The following is a 21,034-nucleotide window of genomic DNA, read 5'->3' on the forward strand; positions in this document are numbered from 1 at the left end:
ATGTTACAGGGTGAAGTAGTAGGTTTTGCTCACCCTGTTTAAAAAAATTGTTTTGTTTGAATTCATGTATGTAAATATTGCTTTTTTTATTACTGTATTGTGGAAAAACTGGAAAACATGCATTAATTATTTTATTTCATTAAACATTTTGAATGTACTTGGCTACAACGGTTGATAGGATGAATTTAAAATTATGATTTCAAATAAATTTTATGTATTTTCTTAAGCAAATATTTTCAAAATGGGGCCCCAGCTTGGTCGGTTGCTTGGGGCCCCAGAAATCATAAACACGACATGCCAATATTAGAATATTGGTGTTATTGTAGAGAGGTTTCAACTAGGTCATGTGGAAGGACAACTCCTCCATATGCGTTAGCATGCAATGTCTCGATCCCTTTGTCTCAGGGAACTGAGGTTACCGAGACGTTACTATGACTGTTAGGCTAAACATGTTTTTGTTTTGTTTTTTGGGCGAAACCATGGTTTTTCTAGGAAAATCACAATAACAACAAAATTGTGATTTTGTATTACCATAGTTTTCGTTCACCTATTATTACTATGGTCAAAATCATGGACAATAAACCACATAGATGGCACCACTTTTAAACATAATTTGCTTGGTTAACATTTTTATATATTCTTGTGTTATATAAAACTAATTTTGCATAATAAAGCTCCACATATTTTACTATTGTAGAACAACACCTGGGGCAACGGGCTTTTTGCTGTAAAGGGCTCTCAACTCTGGAACATATTACCATTTGAAATAAAATCAATAGAAGATATAAAGTATTTTACAACAATGTGCCTATTCAAAGGCACAAGTGCTGGCTAAAGAAACCCAAAGCTGAACTCATTTTTAATTATTAATACATCTTTGATTTAATCAATTTTATGTTACCAAACTTGGGGCCCCTCGGTAAGCTACGTCACCCTTGCTTACTGTTGCTCTGACAAGCTTTGCAGAACTTTCCATAAGAATGAATGGGAGATTGTCGTGAATGGCACAGTTTTATTTTACTCATAAATTGAAAAAGCACATTTTAAAAACCCATAGGCAGATCCCGAGGGAACTCAAAGCAAATTAGCCTTCCAGGTCTCCTTCAAATTGATGTCAAGATTGAACAGCCAAAAGTGATCATCAAGTGAAGTCATACTCACTTCACAGGACAGACCACTTGATGTGGACACTTTGAAGGGAGCATGGCATTACTGTACACTTTGCTAGCAGTCTTGTGGAAGGGCCCTTCTTAAAATAATTATAATAATTTTCTTACTTTCCTTTGGATCGACCTTTCGAGTAGCGTCCCCTTCCCGCATTTCCCTTAAAGGGTGCAACAACAACATAAAAAATACGTTTGGAAAACACCTATTGTTTGCAGTGGATTGTGGCTGCAGTTATTATGCCTGAACCGAAGGTGGCGCATGTTGCGTTGCGTCTGAGGAAGTCGAGCTTCGCATTAAAGCACCAAGGAAGCTATGTTCCCCCGTCCTTAAAGTTCAATGCGACCGTGTACGACAGTGAGTGGAGTCACAGACAGACGTTTAGATGAAAGGATCCTTTTTGCACCGTGAACTGTAAAGAGCATTTCAGAGGATGATTAATTTAACATTATCGATTGAACATCGATGAATTTATTATATTATCAGGCTGAATCAGGTGAGTATATCTGCAGACAAACAACCTTATCTAACATTAAAATTATTAAATAAAATTAGGGTCCTTTAAAATAATTAGAACGACGCCAAAAATATGTTTGTTGCATTTTATTTGTTTGTTTTGTTGCGTTTTTGTATTCAAATGTATGCGTGGTGAGCACGTGGCACTCATGAACACGTGTCTGCAGTATGGCTGATCTCAGCTTCAGTATGTATATATATCTATAGAAAATATTCATTTCAAATGCACTTAAGGCCTTATCATGTTTGCTCGGTTATGGAAAATAATATTTTTTTTTCTCCATTAGGATGGCTAATGGTTGCAGTTGAGTGCTTCGGTGACTAACGGTAAGAACAGGCCTGTATCCTTTAAAACGTAATTTTTTTACGTTTATCTGGAATGATGTTTCTAACGCGTTAGACTGCTGATATTTAATGATGTCAACTGAAATCGCTGACCAGACTAATAATGAACCATTTTCAATTCTTTGTTAAAGCTGTTTATTCATTTTGAATTCACTTATTTTAACAGGGTCATAAGGTGGATCTGGAAAGCCCCGAAGACTGAATTTCCTGGTTTGTTTGTGTATTACTCATGCCTTGTTCATTGTAATGACATTGGACCAAATTCATGAAACTCGAGCAGAAAAAAAGCTAGTCCTTCAGAAATCCATGATTACGTGCCAAAGTGTTTAGAACTAGAGAATTTTTTTTTGTCCAATAAATAGCTTTAATTTCTTGGTGTTTTGTAGATTTGAATCTGTCCAATATTTTTTTTTTTCAATGTAAGCATTTTGAATAAAACTGTGGATAGATGTAAGTGTTGGTGTATTAATCAATAAAAAGAGTAGTTTGAATGTTTGTGTCTTCCATTTGTGTTAGTGTTACATGTATCAGCACTGTATTTGAACCTGTGAAGCCTTTCCATGGCTCAATGGGCCAAGCAACAGTGCAAAAGTAAAGGCTTGTTATAACTGGAGCCTCTTGGATTTCCCTCCAAGTTGCTCTTTTAAAAGCAAACTACAGTTTCTTCTCAATTACTATTTCTGTGCAGACTGGTATGGAAGTAATATCTAGCCCAATAATTATTTTTGCAAAAGCTGTTTATCAATCTCCACAAACAATCATTTTGTCACAATATGGCTGAACATAATTCAACATTTTGACAAGGTGCAAATGAAATAGCAATTGGCAGAGAGTACAGAGATCAATTATGTATGCAATATTGAAAAATAAATGGTAATACAAATGTTTTTGCAATCAAAGCACATGTAATATTGATATTTGGGCTAAAATAAAACATGTACCAGAGGCCACCTTGGCAACCGCTAAGATACAAACCTCCTTACGTGTGTATGTACACTTTGTAATTTCAGACCTGCAATTTAAATTATGTTTTTACATTGATATGGCCATCATTTTAGATGTCATTTTAGTTTATCATAACCTGATAAAAGTTTTCTTACCACAAACAAAGACTACCAACATGATGCTGCTTGTACCGTAAATAAGACCATGATTAACAACACAGATATCAATACTTGACAAAACAAAATATGGTGCCAAATATGTTGGACAAACAGTTAAGCAATTATTTGTACATTCAACAAGCTTCTCCAGATGAGTACATCATAGTTGGAAATGGAATGTGCTCACTAGATCATTGGTTCTCAACTGGTTCTTCTTCAGGGCCCAGATTTAGCATTTAACAATTTTATCAGATGGAGGCCCAACACACTACCAAAATGATTTAATCATAAATAAACAAAATGCCATTAAAATCAAACACTGAAATGCATTAATATTACCATGAACTGTGTATACCTAAAATGATTAACAAGACATAAGTATGAATTTTGATTCGTCCCACAAATCTCACCACTTGGATTTCCAGCTATATTTATAAAAATTTTGGGATTTACCATTAAAGCTGTATGGAAAAGTCCAGATCCAAATGAAATCTCCAGCATAAAAAACCCCACACATGACACCTCCAGTCATGTGAGCCAAAGTATTTATATTCAAATATTTGAATGATATACTGTCTGGCACATTTTTGTTCCCAGATACAAGGCATTTGCCACCAATTGCAAGTAAATTTGCTTTGCCAAACTATTTTGCGATATTCAGATTTTTTCACATAAATTTGTATCGGATGGAAACATTACTATTGTAGTCAGTAAGTGAACCCATATCTAGTGTAGTCTGGGTTCTATTTTCCTTTAACCTTTCTCCTCCACTTTAAACATTGACAGGACTATTAATTTAGCCATTCTATGCATGATTATATGGTTAGTTGCATTGTATTATTTGCATTTAGCATTGATTTTCTCTGCGGACTGGCAAACCATTTTTGGGTCACGACACTAGTTGAAAACCATTGATCTAGCCCATTGCAGGAGCAAGACATAAACTCTTGAACCCTATCCACTAGTATAGTCTGCTTGAGTAGGGAACACTGAGGGATTATTGGCAGGTGTCCCTCTTGAACACAGTGAAATTGATCTAATTGCATAATCCAACGCCACACCGAGGGCTCAGGCAGCAGTAACTGTAGGAGGATGATGATGATGATGTTACTAGTATGTCTGTGGTGTCTAACAAACTTTTTTCTGCTAGTAGCATATGACAATGAAATCATACATGGGTTCAAATCTCGGAACTGCCTGCTTTTGACCTAGTTCATTAAGGATTATCAAATGCATCCATAACTGTTACAGAATGCACAACATCAAATATAAGACCCTCCAAGATGGTCCGCAAAGATCCTCTGTAAATTTTATGTGTAGACCAAGCATTTGGGGGCTCTAAGACTTTATAGATATTACGGTTTCATTTTCTGTTAATGCATGCTTTTCTGTAAAGCTGCTTTGAAATTATGTGTGTTGCGTAAGAAGCTATACAAATAAAAAAAGTCTTGATTTGAAGTAAAAGCGTGAAAGATAATTGATTATTTGCTCTAAATCAAGGGAATTAAGGTTTGGCTGGTTCTAAACCATCATACAGGTGAAACTCGAAAAATTAGAATATCGTGCAAAAGTTCATTAATTTCAGTAATTCAACTTAAAAGGTGAAACTAATATATTATGTAGACTCATTACAAGCAAAGTAAGATATTTCAAGCCTTTATTTGATATAATTTTGATGATTATGGCTTACAGCTTATGAAAACCCCAAATTCAGAATCTCAGAAAATTAGAATATTGTGAAAAGGTTCAGTATTGTAGGCTCAAAGTGTCACACTCTAATCAGCTAAACACCTGCAAAGGGTTCCTGAGCCTTTAAATGGTCTCTCAGTCTGGTTCAGTTGAATTCACAATCATGGGGAAGACTGCTGACCTGACAGTTGTGCAGAAAACCATCATTGACACCCTCCACAAGGAGGGAAAGCCTCAAAAGGTAATTGCAAAAGAAGTTGGATGTTCTCAAAGTGCTGTATCAAAGCACATTAATAGAAAGTTAAGTGGAAGGGAAAAGTGTGGAAGAAAAAGGTGCACAAGCAGCAGGGATGACCATAGCCTGGAGAGGATTGTCAGGAAAAGGCCATTCAAATGTGTGGGGGAGCTTCACAAGGAGTGGACTGAGGCTGGAGTTACTGCATCAAGAGCCACCACACACACAGACGGGTCCTGGACACGGGCTTCAAATGTCAAACGTCTTACCTGGGCTAAAGAAAAAAAAGAACTGGTCTGTTGCTCAGTGGTCCAAAGTCCTCTTTTCTGATGAGAGCAAATTTTGCATCTCATTTGGAAACCAAGATCCCAGAGTCTGGAGGGAGAGGCACACAATCCAAGATGCTTGAAGTCCAGTGTGAAGTTTCCACAGTCTGTGTTGGTTTGGGGAGCCATGTCATCGGCTGGTGTTGGTCCACTGTGCTTTATTAAGTCCAGAGTCAACGCAGCCGTCTACCGGGACATTTTAGAGAACTTCATGCTTCCTTCAGCAGACAAGCTTTATGGAGATGCTGACTTCATTTTCCAGCAGGACTTGGCACCTGCCCACACTGCCAAAAGTACCAAAACCTGGTTCAATGACCATGGTATTACTGTGCTTGATTGGCCAGCAAACTCGCCTGACCTGAACCCCATAGAGAATCTATGGGGCATTGCCAAGAGAAAGATGAGAGACATGAGACCAAACAATGCAGAAGAGCTGAAGGCCGCTATTGAAGCATCTTGGTCTTCCATAACACCTCAGCAGTGCCACAGGCTGATAGCATCCATGCCACGCCGCATTGAGGCAGTAATTAATGCAAAAGGGGCCCAAACCAAGTACTGAGTACATATGCATGATTATACTTTTCAGAGAGCCGACATTTCTGTATTTAAAATCCTTTTTTTTTATTGATTTAATGTAATATTCTAATTTTCTGAGATTCTGGGGTTTTCATAAGCTGTAAGCCATAATCATCAAAATGATATCGAATAAAGGCTTGAAATATCTTACTTTGCTTGTAATGAGTCTATATAATATATTAGTTTCACCTTTTAAGTTGAATTACTGAAATTAATGAACTTTTGCACGACATTCTAATTTTTCGAGTTTCACCTGTAGGTGCAAAAAGCATTTTCCTCCGTTGACAGCCAATTAAAAATAACCTGCCAAAATATTTGTTTTTGCAAGCAATGTATAAATTGCAAATATTTCATTGAATTGAAGTAGATGCTTTAACAGTGGCCAGGTTTTTTTTTTTTTTTTATCCTTCTTAAAAGTGTGAAATCAACTCCCTTTCTGCTGCCTGACTGCTTTGGGACTATACACGTCTTTCTGGGGTCAATCAGCATTGTCATGACGTCATTAATCACTTGGTAGCTACGGTAGTTTTGTGTACAGCCTATGAGCAAAGATGGAACCAAACGACTATAATCAATAGGAATAGTAATGAATAGCTCTCTCCAGGTATTGTAGACCTCTTTGCATTGACTGCCATATGTCTCCCAGGACTTGAGGTAAGATGGCGTAAATCAAAAGAGGAAGTGTACATTTCACCCAGACATACTGTATGTACCCCTCTATGTTCTCTGCTGCCTCTCCATTAGTTGCTTCACTCCCATTTCATGTATGCTTTTGATTCAAAGTGCAATTTCATACTTTCTCAAAATCTCTTTGTTCTGTTTGAGGGTCAATAGCATGTGCATTTGGAGACACTGTTCTTCTGTCACCTATGACAACTCTTATGACCCTCTTGAAGGCAAAACAATGGCCCAATATAAATCAGAAGCAGGCAAGCAATATTGTCCTTTATTGTAGTTATGTATGTGTTCAAATTATTCACAGCTCTGTTTAATGGCTGATATGGCACCTGTCAGAACAGGTATTTTCTTGCCCTTGTGGGACTTTCGAATTTAATCTTTTGTAGCAATGACTCTTCACATGTCATTAATGGATTCCTCAGGATCCAAAGGTTCTTCGTCCTTCAAGGCATTGGCATTGGAGCGTGTGTCCGTGGCAGAGTGCATAATAGGTAGCCAGACGTCATCCATGTTTGGCATTACAAATATTTTCTGTGGAAGGCAATGGAAGCAACAAAATAATGACAGAATAAATAAATAAAAACCTTCCCTTAAAACAGCAAACAAATAATTAGAGTAATTGACAATGGACCATTGAATTATTGAAAATACAATGTAACCGTGTGTGTGTATTAAAGCTGATGTGTGTAATATTTTTGTTGGTGTTAAAAATCTATCTTAGCTTAATATGCTGAGACAACTATAAGGCATGAACGCTACTTTCCCCGAAAAGTGAGTTTGGTACAGGACTATTGGTACAGGTAAATGTGTAAGCTATTCAAACAATCATTATTTGAAATGACACTTTAGCTTAAATGTTTCAAAAAATTTAGTAGTCTTGAGACTGCTTATACCAGTTACCTCACATAGATGCATTTCAAGACATTTTTCATATTTTCATCCATAAAAAACGCTTTTGTGTTTCATTAACAATTAAGTACTTTCTTAGAAACATCCCTAAGTTCCTATTTTGAAAGTGTCTGTAAGTACGAGGTAAAGTGATACGCAACTAATGTAGTCAACAAACTTATAACTACTTCAAAGCCATATAATTAAAATGAACACTTTGGAATGTGTATCAACCAATCAGACACATTACCTCTGTGTTATCCACAGTTTTCCTGACCAACCACTGGGCAGCGCCATGCTGATTCTCATTGCATTTGACTGTTTTCTGGTTCTGGACTCCATAAGAAGCAAATCGGAAAACTACCAAAACGAGCGATCCAGATGGAGAACAACAACCATTTTAAGTGTCAGTTTGAGTAAAAATGAGTCCAGTCTCAGCTTGTGCAGTTGGTGGATGTCATAACAACTCAAAGTAGTTAATGATATCAACTTAACTAACCTTGGGCCATCGTCTCTTGAGGTTCTGTCAAAAGACAGACATTGTGACTCTGTAAAATATCGGCGCTATGGAGCCACATGTTTTTTATTTGTCAGTTTTTACAAATTTAATACGCTAAACATCTCATCTCAAGGGCATTTGCTGGTCCGAGTGAAAATGCTGGAGACTGGAAAACAAAAACGGGCTTCCGTGAATCGTGGAAAAATGTTGCGTGGGTACAATGAACCATTACTTTTGTTTTGTGCAATTTGTGTGTGACAAAAAATTTGACTGATACAGAAAACATAAATCACATATGCAAAGTAAATTTAACTGCTGAGCTTCTTATGGAACTATATTTCAAACAGGGTTACCTGAAATTCCTGATCTAGTTTTTTCTCTATCCAGTCTGTGACATGAGCGAATGTGACCTCTCTCTCTCCCAGTTTAGGCCGAGCTTTCAGCTCCAGATGAGGAGGTCTTCTGAAACCATACCTGAAAAACATGTTTTCACTGAACTCTGATTTAAATGCATTTTAAAACCAATTCCATTCTTAATCTTTGTACAGTACATGGACATGAAATGTGACTACACATGTATTGAGTTGCCAGCAGGTGGCGTGCTGGATTCAGTCATTTCAACAGCATATGATATACCATATCCTGTCTGTTGGAGGTGGTGGGATGTTGACAGCGAGAGTTCCTCGACACTCCTGCACCTCCACCGTCAGGACCAGAGGGGTATTTGACACCTCCTCCATCTTCTTCTTGATGAATTCGGTCTCTGTGGCTTTCTGGAAATACTTGGACTTTGTGATCTTGTCCACAAAGCGCATGATTTTACTAGGCCGGTGACCCCCAACAAAACTGTGAAGAAGAGAGAAGCTCCAGTTCCAGTTATTCATGCAGTATCATACTAACCTACACAATAACTTTGACTCATTTACAGATCCTATCGCAGCACTCTGGGTGTTGGGAACTAAATCTCACATCTCTAGAGATATTTGCCTGAGAATGATTACATTTAATACCACATAAATGACCACATGTATTTTACTTGGAAAACATAGTGAAACAAACTGGATGTCTTTACTACAAAAGGTTTAAACAACTTTGTAAAAGTATATCCTTTATTCTTAGTCACAAATGTGAGTGGGAAAATACAAAGTGAAATTTTGCTCAGTTGGTCAATAAGATTAACAATAAGGCAAACATTAATGTAGCGTAATTAAATAGTTTTATTTAATGCTGTAGAAGCCCCCCCCCATATTGAAATAATTAAATATGGGGGGGGCTTCTACAGCAGGGGTCGGGATCCTGTGGATCTTTGTTAAAAATCAAGTGGCTCGCCGGGTGACTCTCCATTCACCAACACATGATCATTTAAAACTTTCTAGAGGTAATTTTCCAGCAGAAAGTGTGGGTGCGATTGCAAAGCTTGAAGTCAATGACACAATTTGATTTCCTTTCTCCCAAATTTGACGTACAGCCTACTCCTGGTGAACAAGGTTTGAAATGAACACCCGCCAAATGTGGATTTTTCATGCAGAGTATTTTGCTGATGTACCGGCCACTGTAGAAGGCAACCTGTAAGACTTCTCGGAGTGATATATTACAAGAAATTAGACACAAAGATGTGCATTTGACAAAACAGGATTATATTTTGAAGAACAGATGAAAGAAAAGTCGCTGACGCGTGTCTGATTATATATGTGCGCAGTAAGCTCCGCTGTTCACAAGTGCAATGAAATTGCTTCTCCGAGACACGCACATACATAAAGTTCTGAGCCTTGTTTCCCAATAACTATTGATTTTAGCTGTTAAGAGCATTTTCTACGAGCGATTTTATGAACGTTTGTTATTTTTTATGTTCGCCCAGGGTGTGAAATAGCACCTGACACCCGCAAAATGCGACAAGGCTCAATCCAGTTGCAAGCTCCTCCTCCAAATGTATTTCATGCAGAGTAATTTTGCTCATCTACCTGCAACAGATGGGTGACCTGTAAGATGTCTCAGAGTGACACATGACAAGAAATGCTGGTAGTCAAAAAAATGCGCTTTGAGAAACACACTTTATTATATTTTCAAGAACAGACAAACAAAAGCAGTCAATGCTCGTGTCTGATTCGTTGTTTGTTCCAAGGCATGCAGCAAGACCCTGTCTCATGGATCAAGAGCATGTAAAGAGTTATCACTCCTTTTTCTCAGTTTCATTCGTCTGAAAACTGTAAGAATAATGTAATCTATGAGAATGCTGCAAATGATCTCCGATCATCTCGTGAGGTGCTATGAGTTTCACTTTATTTCCATGGAGCAGTTCACTCTTCCACATTGTGAACGCAACTCTGCGGGTTCAGTAATATATACAGGTTTATTTGTATTAAAGAAACAAAGACGAAAATGATTAAATCATAAAGTAATACAAGATACTTTCACCTTCAACCTAAAATTTTGTTCCATTTTATTTTCTTTCACAATTTTTCACCTGGTGTCATTGACAGATGCATCCATGACAACAATCTCCATTGGAGATGGTAAATGTTTGGATTTGGGGAGGTGGTTTTATATATATATATATATATATATATATATATATATATATATATATATATATATATATATATATATATATATATATATATATATATATATATATATATATATATATATATATATAACTTTAATCACTTTATTTTAATTCCTTTTTTTTAATTTTGTTTAAAGTGCAATTTGAATTTAGAAATGTTTAAGTTTTTCATGATTCAATAATTATTTTAAAAAGCAAAATGAATAATGCAAAAATATTCACTGACCCTTGGAAGGGGGGTTGACCATATAATCGGATATCGCAATATTATCAAGGCAATTATCGTTAATATTTTTTACATATTGCCAAGCCCAAAAGGGAAGTAAAAATTTTCCTGAAAAATTATAAAATTGAATTTTATGGAGACCAGCACAAACACGTGTACTCAATTCCATATTGCAACATATTACCTATTCATTTTTGCATATTTGTTTGTTTTTGAGTAGTCTATGGGCAATATAAACATTTTATTTTATTGAAAAACTTTGTTTTTGAAAATAGTAAATTATTCATTTCGAAAAAATGCATTACCGTAATTTCCGGACTATTGAGCGCACCTGAATATAAGCCGCACCCACTGAATTTTAAAAAAATTATTATTTTGAACATAAATAAGCCGCACCTGTCTATAAGCCGCAGGTGCCTACCGGTACATTGAAACAAATGAACTTTACACAGGCTTTAACGAAACACGGCTTGTAACAAAAATAAATAGGCTTTAACGATACACTGTGTGGCAGCGGGGGCGTGGTCAAGCACCTGTCCGGGAGAGAAAAGCGGTAAGGGCGCTTACATCAAGTGCTGAAAACTGGCTGGTGCCAGTGTGACAGTGTTCCCAAGAAGGACACGTGAAGCAGGGCACTTGACGTTCCAGGTAAGGCTTTTAATGGCCACAGCAATGTTTACAATCAATTTTATAAAGTTTCTCAATTCTTGGTCTTCTATGCGCCAACACTAGACTGACATGTCTGTCTGTCTGTCTGTCTGTCTGTCTGTCTGTCTGTCACTCACTCGCTCACTCACTCACTCACTCTCTCTCTCACACTCTCTCTCACACTCTCTCTCACACTCTCTCTGCTGCCTTTTTATGCCGCTCTCCCCACGCTTACTGAAATTAGACACAGGTGTTAGACATTAGCTCAGGTGTAAGCGCCCTTACCGCTTTTCTCTCCCGGACGGGCGCTTGACCACGCCCCGCTGCCACACACGGCTTGTAACAAAAAATAAAAAATTAGCAGTAAACAGTAGCCTACCAAGAAAGTCATTGGTCACTATCTTCCTCCTCTTGTGCACATGAAACCACTGAAGTCATCTCCTTCAGTGTCGGAGAAGAATAGCCTCAGCTTTAGTTGTCTTTTTGCACTGAGTCAATTCATCACGCTGCTGTTTCCAACGTCTCTCGTGCAGCAGCTCTATTTCCTTTTCCAACAGCCAGATCAATCGCCTTCAACTTGAAAGCTGCATCATATGCATTTCTCCGTGTCTTGAGGGTGACAAAATGACTACCGTAATCAGAATGATGGGAAGTTTGAGCACGCTCGATTTAATCTAAACAGTAAACAAAAAAGTTGTTTGACCTTAACCCGTTCGGCAATTTCATTGGTCTAATGAAAGCTTCATGCCACCAAAAAAAAGCGGGAAAGAAAGCGGGAAAGAAAGCGGAAAAAACCCATATATTAGCCGCGTCGTTGTTTAAGCCGCGAGGTTCAAAGCGTGGGAAAAAAGTTGCGGCTTATAGTCCGGAAATTACGGTAATCAAAAATATAAAAATTGGCTCCTTAGTGAAAAAAGGTTCCCGAACCTTACTCTACAGTAAATGTTCTATACATGAAATATAGTAGATGTATTTGTATCATTGCGTAATTCTTACAAAACCTGTCAAGAAAATGTCCTGGTCCTTTTTACCCCAAATTCAAAAGAAACAAACACTGATGAGCCAAAACATTATGACTCCATGTGCTGCCAAAACAGAGCAGACCCGCCGAGGCATGGAATCTACAAGACTCCTGAAGGTGTCCTGTGGTATCTGGCACAAAGGCATTAGCAGCAAATCCCTCAAGTCCTGTAAGTTGCAAGATGGAGTTATCGTGGATCGGACTTGTTGATCCAGATCCCACAGATGCTCAATCGTATTGAGGTCTGGGGAATCTGGAGGCCAAGGCAACACCTTGTAATCTTCATCATGTTCCTCAAACCATTCCTGAACAATGTGTGCAGTGTGGCAGGGTGCATTATCCAACTAAAAGAGGCCACTGCCATCAGGGAATACCACACAGGGTGTACCTGGTCTGCAACAATGTTTATGGAGGTGGCACATGTCAAATTGACGTCCACATAAATGGCCGGACCCAGGGTTTCCCAGAGGAACATTGCCCAGAGTATCACACTCCCTCCAACGGCTTATCGACTTCCCACAGTGCATCCTGGTGGAATCACTTCCCCTGGTAAACGCTGCACGTGTACACGGCCGTCCAAGTGATGTACAGACAACAGGACTCATTGGACCAGACGACCTACTTCCACTGCTCCAAGGTCTAGTTCCGACGCTCACGTGCCCATTTTGTAGGTGCATTCGATGGTGGACAGGGGTCATCATGGGCACTCGGGCTGTTCTGCAGCTACGCAGCCCAATATGCAGCAGGGTGCGACACATTCCTCCAATAACCATCATTAACATTTTATGTGATTGGTGCCATGGTAGATCTTCTGTCGTTTCAGCAGCCTTCGTATCCCTACTGCATTGATGATTCTTGGGCACCCAACACCCTGTTGCCAGTTTGTGGTTTGTCCTTCCTCGGACAACTGTCGGTAGATACTCACCACTGCTGACCGGGAGAACCCCACAAGCCTTTAATCTTAAATCCTAAAAGTAGGCTTTATTTTATTTATGAAAAAAATAAACTTGTATATTTTATATTTATTTTGTATTGATTTGCAGTTAAATATGACCAGGGCTAGTTTTCGTGAGAATCACCCAATTTCACTTTCTCTTTTATGGAGCATTGACACAGACATCATCTTTCACCGCAGCACAGTGAAATGAAATTTCCCTAGTCATGTGACTTTTTGGACCATCCATGTAAAATTATCACATGAAATCAAGACTTAGAACTACATTTGATCACAAAGGTGACTAGTAGGCTAAAATCAAAGGAGGTTTGCCCATCACACCTGTCAACTCCTGGAATTTCAGGCACTTCAGCAGTATCCTCCTCATCAGATGATCCCGCACTGGATGACTCCTCATCACTGTCTGCCAGGAAGTAAGTGCGTGGTCTGGGTCTGATACATGCACAGATACAGACACATTAAGGGCTCATGCAACATATCTAAAACTGGTTTTCTGAACGCAAGACAACATAATTGAATATAGAGGATGTTATTGTACAATCCAACATATGATTAAAATGTGCAAAACGCTCAAAGCACACATAAACACATGGTAATTTACTCTTGCTATGCCAATAGACCATAAGAAAAAGAGAGTTTCTTTATCGGGTAATAAAAAAGCTCTGTTCTCAAACCTAGTAGATGCCTAACAAGGCAATATATTTTAGGTATCATATTATATGCATTCCTGACCCACACAGTAGGCAGTAAAATTAGCCTACCTCAACTTTGGCAAAATTCACACAAGGTAACATCACAGAATGCATTGCAACAGAGTCGAGCAAAATTTTCATTATTTTTCATTCATCCTGAAAAGTATAAATAGAAAATTACTTAATCTAAAATTTCACCAAATATTTGTGTTCTGATGTGCTCATGATAAGCTTAAAGCTGTTAGTTAGCAACATGCTAACATTAAACTCTTTTAAATTGTGAGAATTGTTACTTGAGTGTTAAAGCTGGAGTGTGTAACATTAATTAATTTATTTTTTCACCCCAATTTGGAATGCCCAATTCTTAATGCGTTCCAAGTCCTCGTGGTGGCGTAGTGAATCGCCTCAATCCGGGTAGCAGGGGATGAATCTCAGTTGCATCCGCATCTGAGACTGCCAATCTGCGCATCTTATCACGTGACTTGAGCGTGTTATTGTGGAGTTATAGGGTATGTGTAGGCTTCACGCTATTCTCTGCATCATCCACGAATCCTCTGGATTTGAACTCGCTACTCCAGGGATGGTAGTCAGTGTCAATCCTCGCTGAACTACCCAGGCCCCCATGTTTAACTTTTTTAATGTTAAAATACTTTCTTCTATACCAGCTTATTACGCAAAGACAACTATAGGCCTAAGTAAGCCATTCGTAGGTTGATTTTCTTCGAAAAATTTTAAACATTGTGTCTCTTTGGCGCTTTAGCAATTGCCATGTTTGTTTTGAGCAGCCTGTCCAGCCCGACACAAAAATACTGACTCAATCTATGTCAAGTGTAGGAGAAGGCGGGGTGGGGGTTTGTATTCAGAGTAAGTTGAAAACCATGTTTAATACTGATGTTAGTGGTGCAAAAATGACACACTTCAGCTTTAACGGACTCCATTTTAGTTAGGATTCTGCCGGTAGCTGCCCATTTAGACTGTAAAGCAACTTACTAGGGTTTAAAAACAGAGCTACACTGCCTTATGCGGGAAAACGCAGTAATTACAGCTAAATTTAAACTGAGAAAAATGGTGTCATTAAAATGCTCTAGCCAAATGTGGATCAAAATATAATCACACTCCATTTTTGTTCTAAATCTGAGCATAGTTGCGCCAAACCCATCTGTCATAGGACAGATCATAATATGAGAAACCATAACTAAATTTGGACTAAATATGTAGTTACTGCATTTTGCCTTTGCAGGGCAAAATAGTGAATATGTGCATTGAGTGAAGTACTGAAGTACTAAAGCGTGCAGCAATTGTAGTATAAAGCAAGCACCATACTAGCAGACTTGGAATAACTCGATTATTGGGTGTTACACTAAGCGACCATTGTTGTTAATCTTGCCATCCTCAGTGGGTGGGCCTGTCACACTCACCGATTAAGAACGTAGGATATGTGTCACACTAAATGAGTGCCTTAGACTTTTCTCAATGCTTCACTATCACGGCCCATTTTCACAGCCAATCAACCCAAAGCTTGCAGAGAGCAAGAGCACAGTGTAAACACGAACAATAACCATGAACAACAATCAGTGTTTCATGGCAACATTTGCAATTTGTGCCTTATCATTTTCAGTAGCAAATGGAAAAAAGCAGAAAGGCAAAAGGTTTGGACAAGACCACACACGTTTATTACACATGTGTAAGTTCATAAATCGATATTAACAGAACGTTAAGGCATAATGTCGCCAACGACAGGTTTATTTTGCAGTAATGACCGGCTATTGATTACAGATAAACCATCTTATGCAAGAATATTTGAAGGTAGGATGCCACGATTGATCAATTATAATCAATTATTACTTTAACTACATAAGAAGTACAATTATCATTAAGTATATTCTCATAAATGCTATAACAACAATATAGATTATAATATAATTATAAATAATATATAAAAATATAAAATAATTATAATATATATAATATAATTTGTCATACAAACAGGCATGTTTGCTCCAAAGAGCAACAAGTCTTTCCTCCATATGCGCTGTCCACGCTCGCATTTAATTGGAAGACATTCTTTATCGGCAGAACAATATTGAACTTTTGACCTTCTGTAAAACCCTTACTTCACCTTTATCTACGAACTGGACTTTGGCCTGAAGCTAATTGATCAATGCCTTGGTCACCCCATGACTTTCTAACAAGCGGGATGCTGTTTAGTAGTTTGTGAAGTGAATATCTCAGCAGAGAGTCCCAACGATCAACGGATTAACGACCTACCGCTAGCATACGCTAATACATACTCAGTCTCCTCCTACCTGGCCAGTGAAAATGTAAATCAAGTTCATACATGAAAATCATTAGAAAACTCTGCTAGTATGACGCCGGCTTAATTAGATATTTCAGAAAAGCCCTGATTTAACTCACCATTAAAAGTTCACATCCACAAAGACACGAGTCCAAACAAAACAGGAGAAAGAGGAAATGATAAAAACACAAGAGAAGAATCATCTCAGCAGAAGAAGACATCTCATTTGGTACAGTGCTAAATCTTTAAAACAAGAAATAAAGAATCCAAAACATTAATTTGTCTACTGTAATGACATTCATACTCTTACCCTTCCTTGCCCTGTTCACCAAAACCTTCTGCCTCCTTTCCAAGCCTGGTCAGGTTCATCTTGGTTTCAAGTGTCATAAGAAAAGAACCATTATAGGAGATTTCCAAATCAAACCAAAGGCCTACAAAGGAAGGTACAATTTGGGATTTAATAGCAGTACTGTTTTAAGAGGAGAATCATGAATATGTGTGCCATATCACTTTACAATACAAAAGAAAAATATAATACAACAGTTATTTCTGGTCTTCCAATCTGATTGGATGAGAGGCGTTCCAAGAGTGCTGATAGCTCAAAGCATAACTCTGCTTGTTTATGGCATTCCAAACTAATGTGTAAGAGCAGTGCAGATGTGTAAAGCCACCTTTTCACTGCATCCGACAAGTGACAGACGATAGACCGGAGTCATTCATTCCCAATGGAGAGTCATGCAATGGCTTTGTAAAGTTTCGCCAATCTCTGGATATGACATTTTCAGATACGATTTGAGCTTCAGCAGCGTTTAAATATTTTGTGTACATGTACTAGCGTAGAGTATGTTTCGGCCTTAAGTCCCTGAAAAACCAGTTAGTTCATTCCAATAGATGGCAGTAAGTACTCGGAAAATAATTTTTCCTCCATCACCTACAATCACAATATACCAATTTAAAATGCAGTTGGTGTTCAAACACGCCATGTGCTCGTCCAAAGGCATAAGTATATTTTGTGATCCCAAATACCTTCACCACTGTTTTATGAAATAATCTCTGAGTGGACTAGAAACAGGGCTGGACAGGTAATCTGGCATACCGGGCATTTTCCTGGTTGGCCGACGCACTATGGGGCCGATCAGGGGCGGACTGGCCATCGGGAGAACCGAGTGGGCTGGTGGGTCAGCCACGTAACGTGACGACTGGGCCGTGGTAAGCTAAAATGAGTCACCGCGTTATGTAAAACAGACCAACAAATGGCGCCGCAATATGCAGAAAAGGACAGCGAACACCCCCTGGACTAGAAACTCAATCTTAATAAACCACGATGTAACCACGTCAATCGGATTAAATTGGCCACATCCGATTTAAATTTAATTTGGATTGTAAGGGGTGGTGTAAACCTTTTGTAATCCATTTGAAAAGATAATTTTTGCCATGTAAACACTTGATCGGATTGCTTTGTGAAACTGGAACAATCTACGCATGTTCAGTACTGACGTAGTAATGGAGTTATGACTTTTCACACACAACGACACACTTATCACATTGGACATTTTTGTGACCATCAGCGTAAAGCAACAGCGGTGAATGGAGAAACACCTGTGAAATGACGTCAATAAAAGTATCCAAAAGTTGCTTTTGATCTAAGTGCCAAGAAAATTGTGTACAGGTTTGAAGGCAGCAGAAATGTTGCCAGATTTGACTTTCACGGACATTTAAATATATTTTATTCACAATTCATCTCCATAAACCGGACAGTCTGATGTGTGATCAGCAAGCACACCCACCCAGTGGTATATCACTGTAAAAAACTAATTCAGGAGATACAAATGTTCGTGTTGTTTTCTGGTCTGATTCAGTCACTATATTACTAAACGTCTGTTGTGATCCTGACTATATGAAAGTAAGATCTGTTTTTAGCTCAAAAAAAGAACACCGAAAGCAACCGAGGCAAACAAACCTATGCAAATGATTAATTATTGCTATTGTGTTTTATTTATGTTATCATTTGTATGTTGTCTCTTTTATAGCATAGTTAATGTAGTTAATTAAAAAAAAAATCCAGCATTTTCCATATCAACTTGCTGTGTACATGTTTTTATATTGTAGTCTGGTGGCTTGAATAAATTCTGTGCTTCAAAATCGTATGTGTTTTTTAATGCCCAACTTTATAGCCTAATGTTAAATATATACTGGTCATACAATCTAAATATGTTACAATCGTCACACATCTTACACAGCCATGGTATTATACATTTAACTGGTTGACTTTATGACTTTGGCTCTGGTATGTAAACAGCAGAATCACTTTGTTAAGCTTTATAAATAGAAACAAAACTTTAGCTGACTGTTGTCGTATCCCACAATGCAGCACACAGAAGGTATGTGGAATTGTGGTCATATACTGTACAGTAAATCATATAATGATATCACATGAAACCAGTCAATAGAACTGACCTCTTCGCTCAATTCAAAGGCAGTATTTTTCAAAGCTGGATGTTTTAATTGTTGCTATGAGTAGATGGTATATTTGAACATTTTGAATTCAACATTTTTTGTTATTTGATTATTACATCTACAAGATGCCGTGTATAACATCATGTCCTGATTTGTAAAGAAGTCAGAAATAAAAAAGTGTTATATATAATAAAAAAGGGAAAGCTGTATAATCGTACCATGTACACATGTCACAATAGCAGTTCTGATGCTTGATACATATATACGCTCACATCAATCCCATCACTTTATGTAGCATTCATGTAAACAGTACGTTAGGAATCATCAATCAGAATGATTTCATGGTACCCCACAAATGACTATATGTATCTTAAGAGTTTTACATTTGATGCTTATACTCACAACTGGCCCCTCCCACTGGACCCGTCAGTGAGTACAAAGGGGCCTCAATTTGTTCCTGGAAGGCAGCAGATGCCCTAACCCCACCCTAGTGGGGGGATTAGCCCACCCTAATCCTAACCATATGGAGCCTGCTAGGCGGAGTACCCTGCAAGGGACAACCAGAGGCACCTTTCTTTCATCGCGGCCACCAGGTGAGACAGTAAGGGTTTAAAGGTTTAGACATGCATGAACTAATTGTGTTAGGTATTCATTGACGTCAAATCTGTCGCAAAGTTGATCTTAAGCTCCAAGAAGGACAAAAAAGCACCATAGAAATATTATAAATGTATTCAATACTACTTGTATGCTATATTCAAAGTCTTTTAAAGTCATACAAATGCTTTGTAAGCCAACAGAAGCAAATGGAATAAAATGTACTTCCCTTCTGCCGTTCCAGTCAAATTTCAGTCACGCATGCACATATAGATGCAACGTACCATATTTGAAAATCAATAGCTGGCTTTCGATCAACTTGTTTCTTTTGCACATTGAGATATTGCATAAAAACTGCTTGATGGAAACACCAAGATGTGAGTAATATCTCCAAAATGTGCATAAAAGAATTAGCTCGCTTGAGGGGGATACATTTTTTATTCTATAAGAAGAAATTAGCATAAACTATGATTGAAACACATTTACCAAATAAACACAAAACGCGCATCAACAAAATAACTTTTTTTTTGTATGCCCATTTAATTTAATTGTATGAAAAAGAGCATGAACATTCCTTAATGTCTTCTTTTGTGTTTCTCAGAAAATAACATTTAGTGTAGTAATATTTGTCATCACCAGACCAGGGTGTTGATGCACCTATCTGGTGGGAATCATTTTATTCACATTTGAAGACAAGCAATACATTGTTTTATGATTTACTCATTTTATCCCAACAGCACACAGTCAGTAGTCTGCACCTTATGTGAGTTTGCCTTGATTTAATTCATGCAGGAGACGCAATGAACCCCTTGACCCTCTTGAAAGCCATGCCGTCACGACACACACTTCCTCCCGAGCAAGTTAAAGGTCAGTTCTTGAGAATGAAGAGACACACACACACACACACACACACACACACACACACACACACACACACACACACACACACACACACACACACACACACACACACACACACACACACACACACTGTGAGCACTCACTGTAGGGGTGATGCTCCATCATTACACCATAAACAGATTCCCCAACACTCTTCCCATCTGACTTAGGACAGGGAAACTTACCCATCTGCTAATGCTTACTACTAAATCTGTACTACATGAAATTTGGCTTAAATAAACTGGGTGAAAAGGAGTTGAGGCTCTTGTGCAACTGGACTATCAGAAGGTACTGCAGCATGGCAACACACATTTCCTCTCTCTTGGTCCAGCACTTGAAAGAATCTTACACAGTTTCAGTGGTCTGCATGCATACTGCCTTTCTCTAGAAAAATGCCCAAAGTTTCTAAGACACATTTTCAGTGATCCTGTCACTGAACTTTGGATTGGCTTCACATTCAAGCAAACAGCCACTTTTAACCCTGCACTGGAATTAGTTGAGCAAGACCACATATCAGCCTCAGGAGTGGCTTTGCACATTCATGACCTGAGAAAAGTCTTGCAGGCCAGGTTGGAGGAATCATTCATAACCTCTGACATTAAAAAGCAGTTGGATGCCCTGGTTGAAGCTGGTGACATGCGAGGGGATGATTTCTTTTGT

At 38.2% G+C, this 21,034-nt stretch overlaps 1 protein-coding gene and 1 non-coding gene across 8 annotated transcripts in view; one reads left to right on the forward strand and one right to left on the reverse strand.

The window, feature by feature from the left end:
- Positions 1 to 2,553: 2,553 nt before the first annotated feature.
- Positions 2,554 to 2,687, forward strand: LOC127653497 (small nucleolar RNA SNORA50). The gene has a single exon (XR_007971816.1). It is a non-coding gene; the product is annotated as a small nucleolar RNA SNORA50 (small nucleolar RNA).
- A 3,497-nt stretch (positions 2,688 to 6,184) lies between these two features.
- Positions 6,185 to 21,034, reverse strand: part of LOC127653449 (testis-expressed protein 2-like) — a 59,327-nt gene continuing 44,477 nt past the window's right edge. For 5 of the 7 annotated variants that reach the window (XM_052140145.1, XM_052140144.1, XM_052140140.1 and 2 more), the window contains exons 8-12: positions 16,734 to 16,854; positions 13,757 to 13,867; positions 8,656 to 8,865; positions 8,373 to 8,493; positions 6,185 to 7,163 (exon numbers count right to left, since the gene is read on the reverse strand). In XM_052140145.1, coding sequence (XP_051996105.1) covers positions 7,029 to 7,163; positions 8,373 to 8,493; positions 8,656 to 8,865; positions 13,757 to 13,867; positions 16,734 to 16,854 — 698 coding nt within the window. In that variant the 3' untranslated portion in view covers positions 6,185 to 7,028. The remainder of the gene's footprint in view (positions 7,164 to 8,372; positions 8,494 to 8,655; positions 8,866 to 13,756; positions 13,868 to 16,733; positions 16,855 to 21,034) is intronic. The other 2 variants (XM_052140142.1, XM_052140141.1) reach the window with 1 other exon arrangement.

Source organism: Xyrauchen texanus, chromosome 12 (genome assembly GCF_025860055.1).
Source record: "Xyrauchen texanus isolate HMW12.3.18 chromosome 12, RBS_HiC_50CHRs, whole genome shotgun sequence".
In the NCBI taxonomy this organism is placed as follows: Eukaryota; Metazoa; Chordata; class Actinopteri; order Cypriniformes; family Catostomidae; genus Xyrauchen; species Xyrauchen texanus.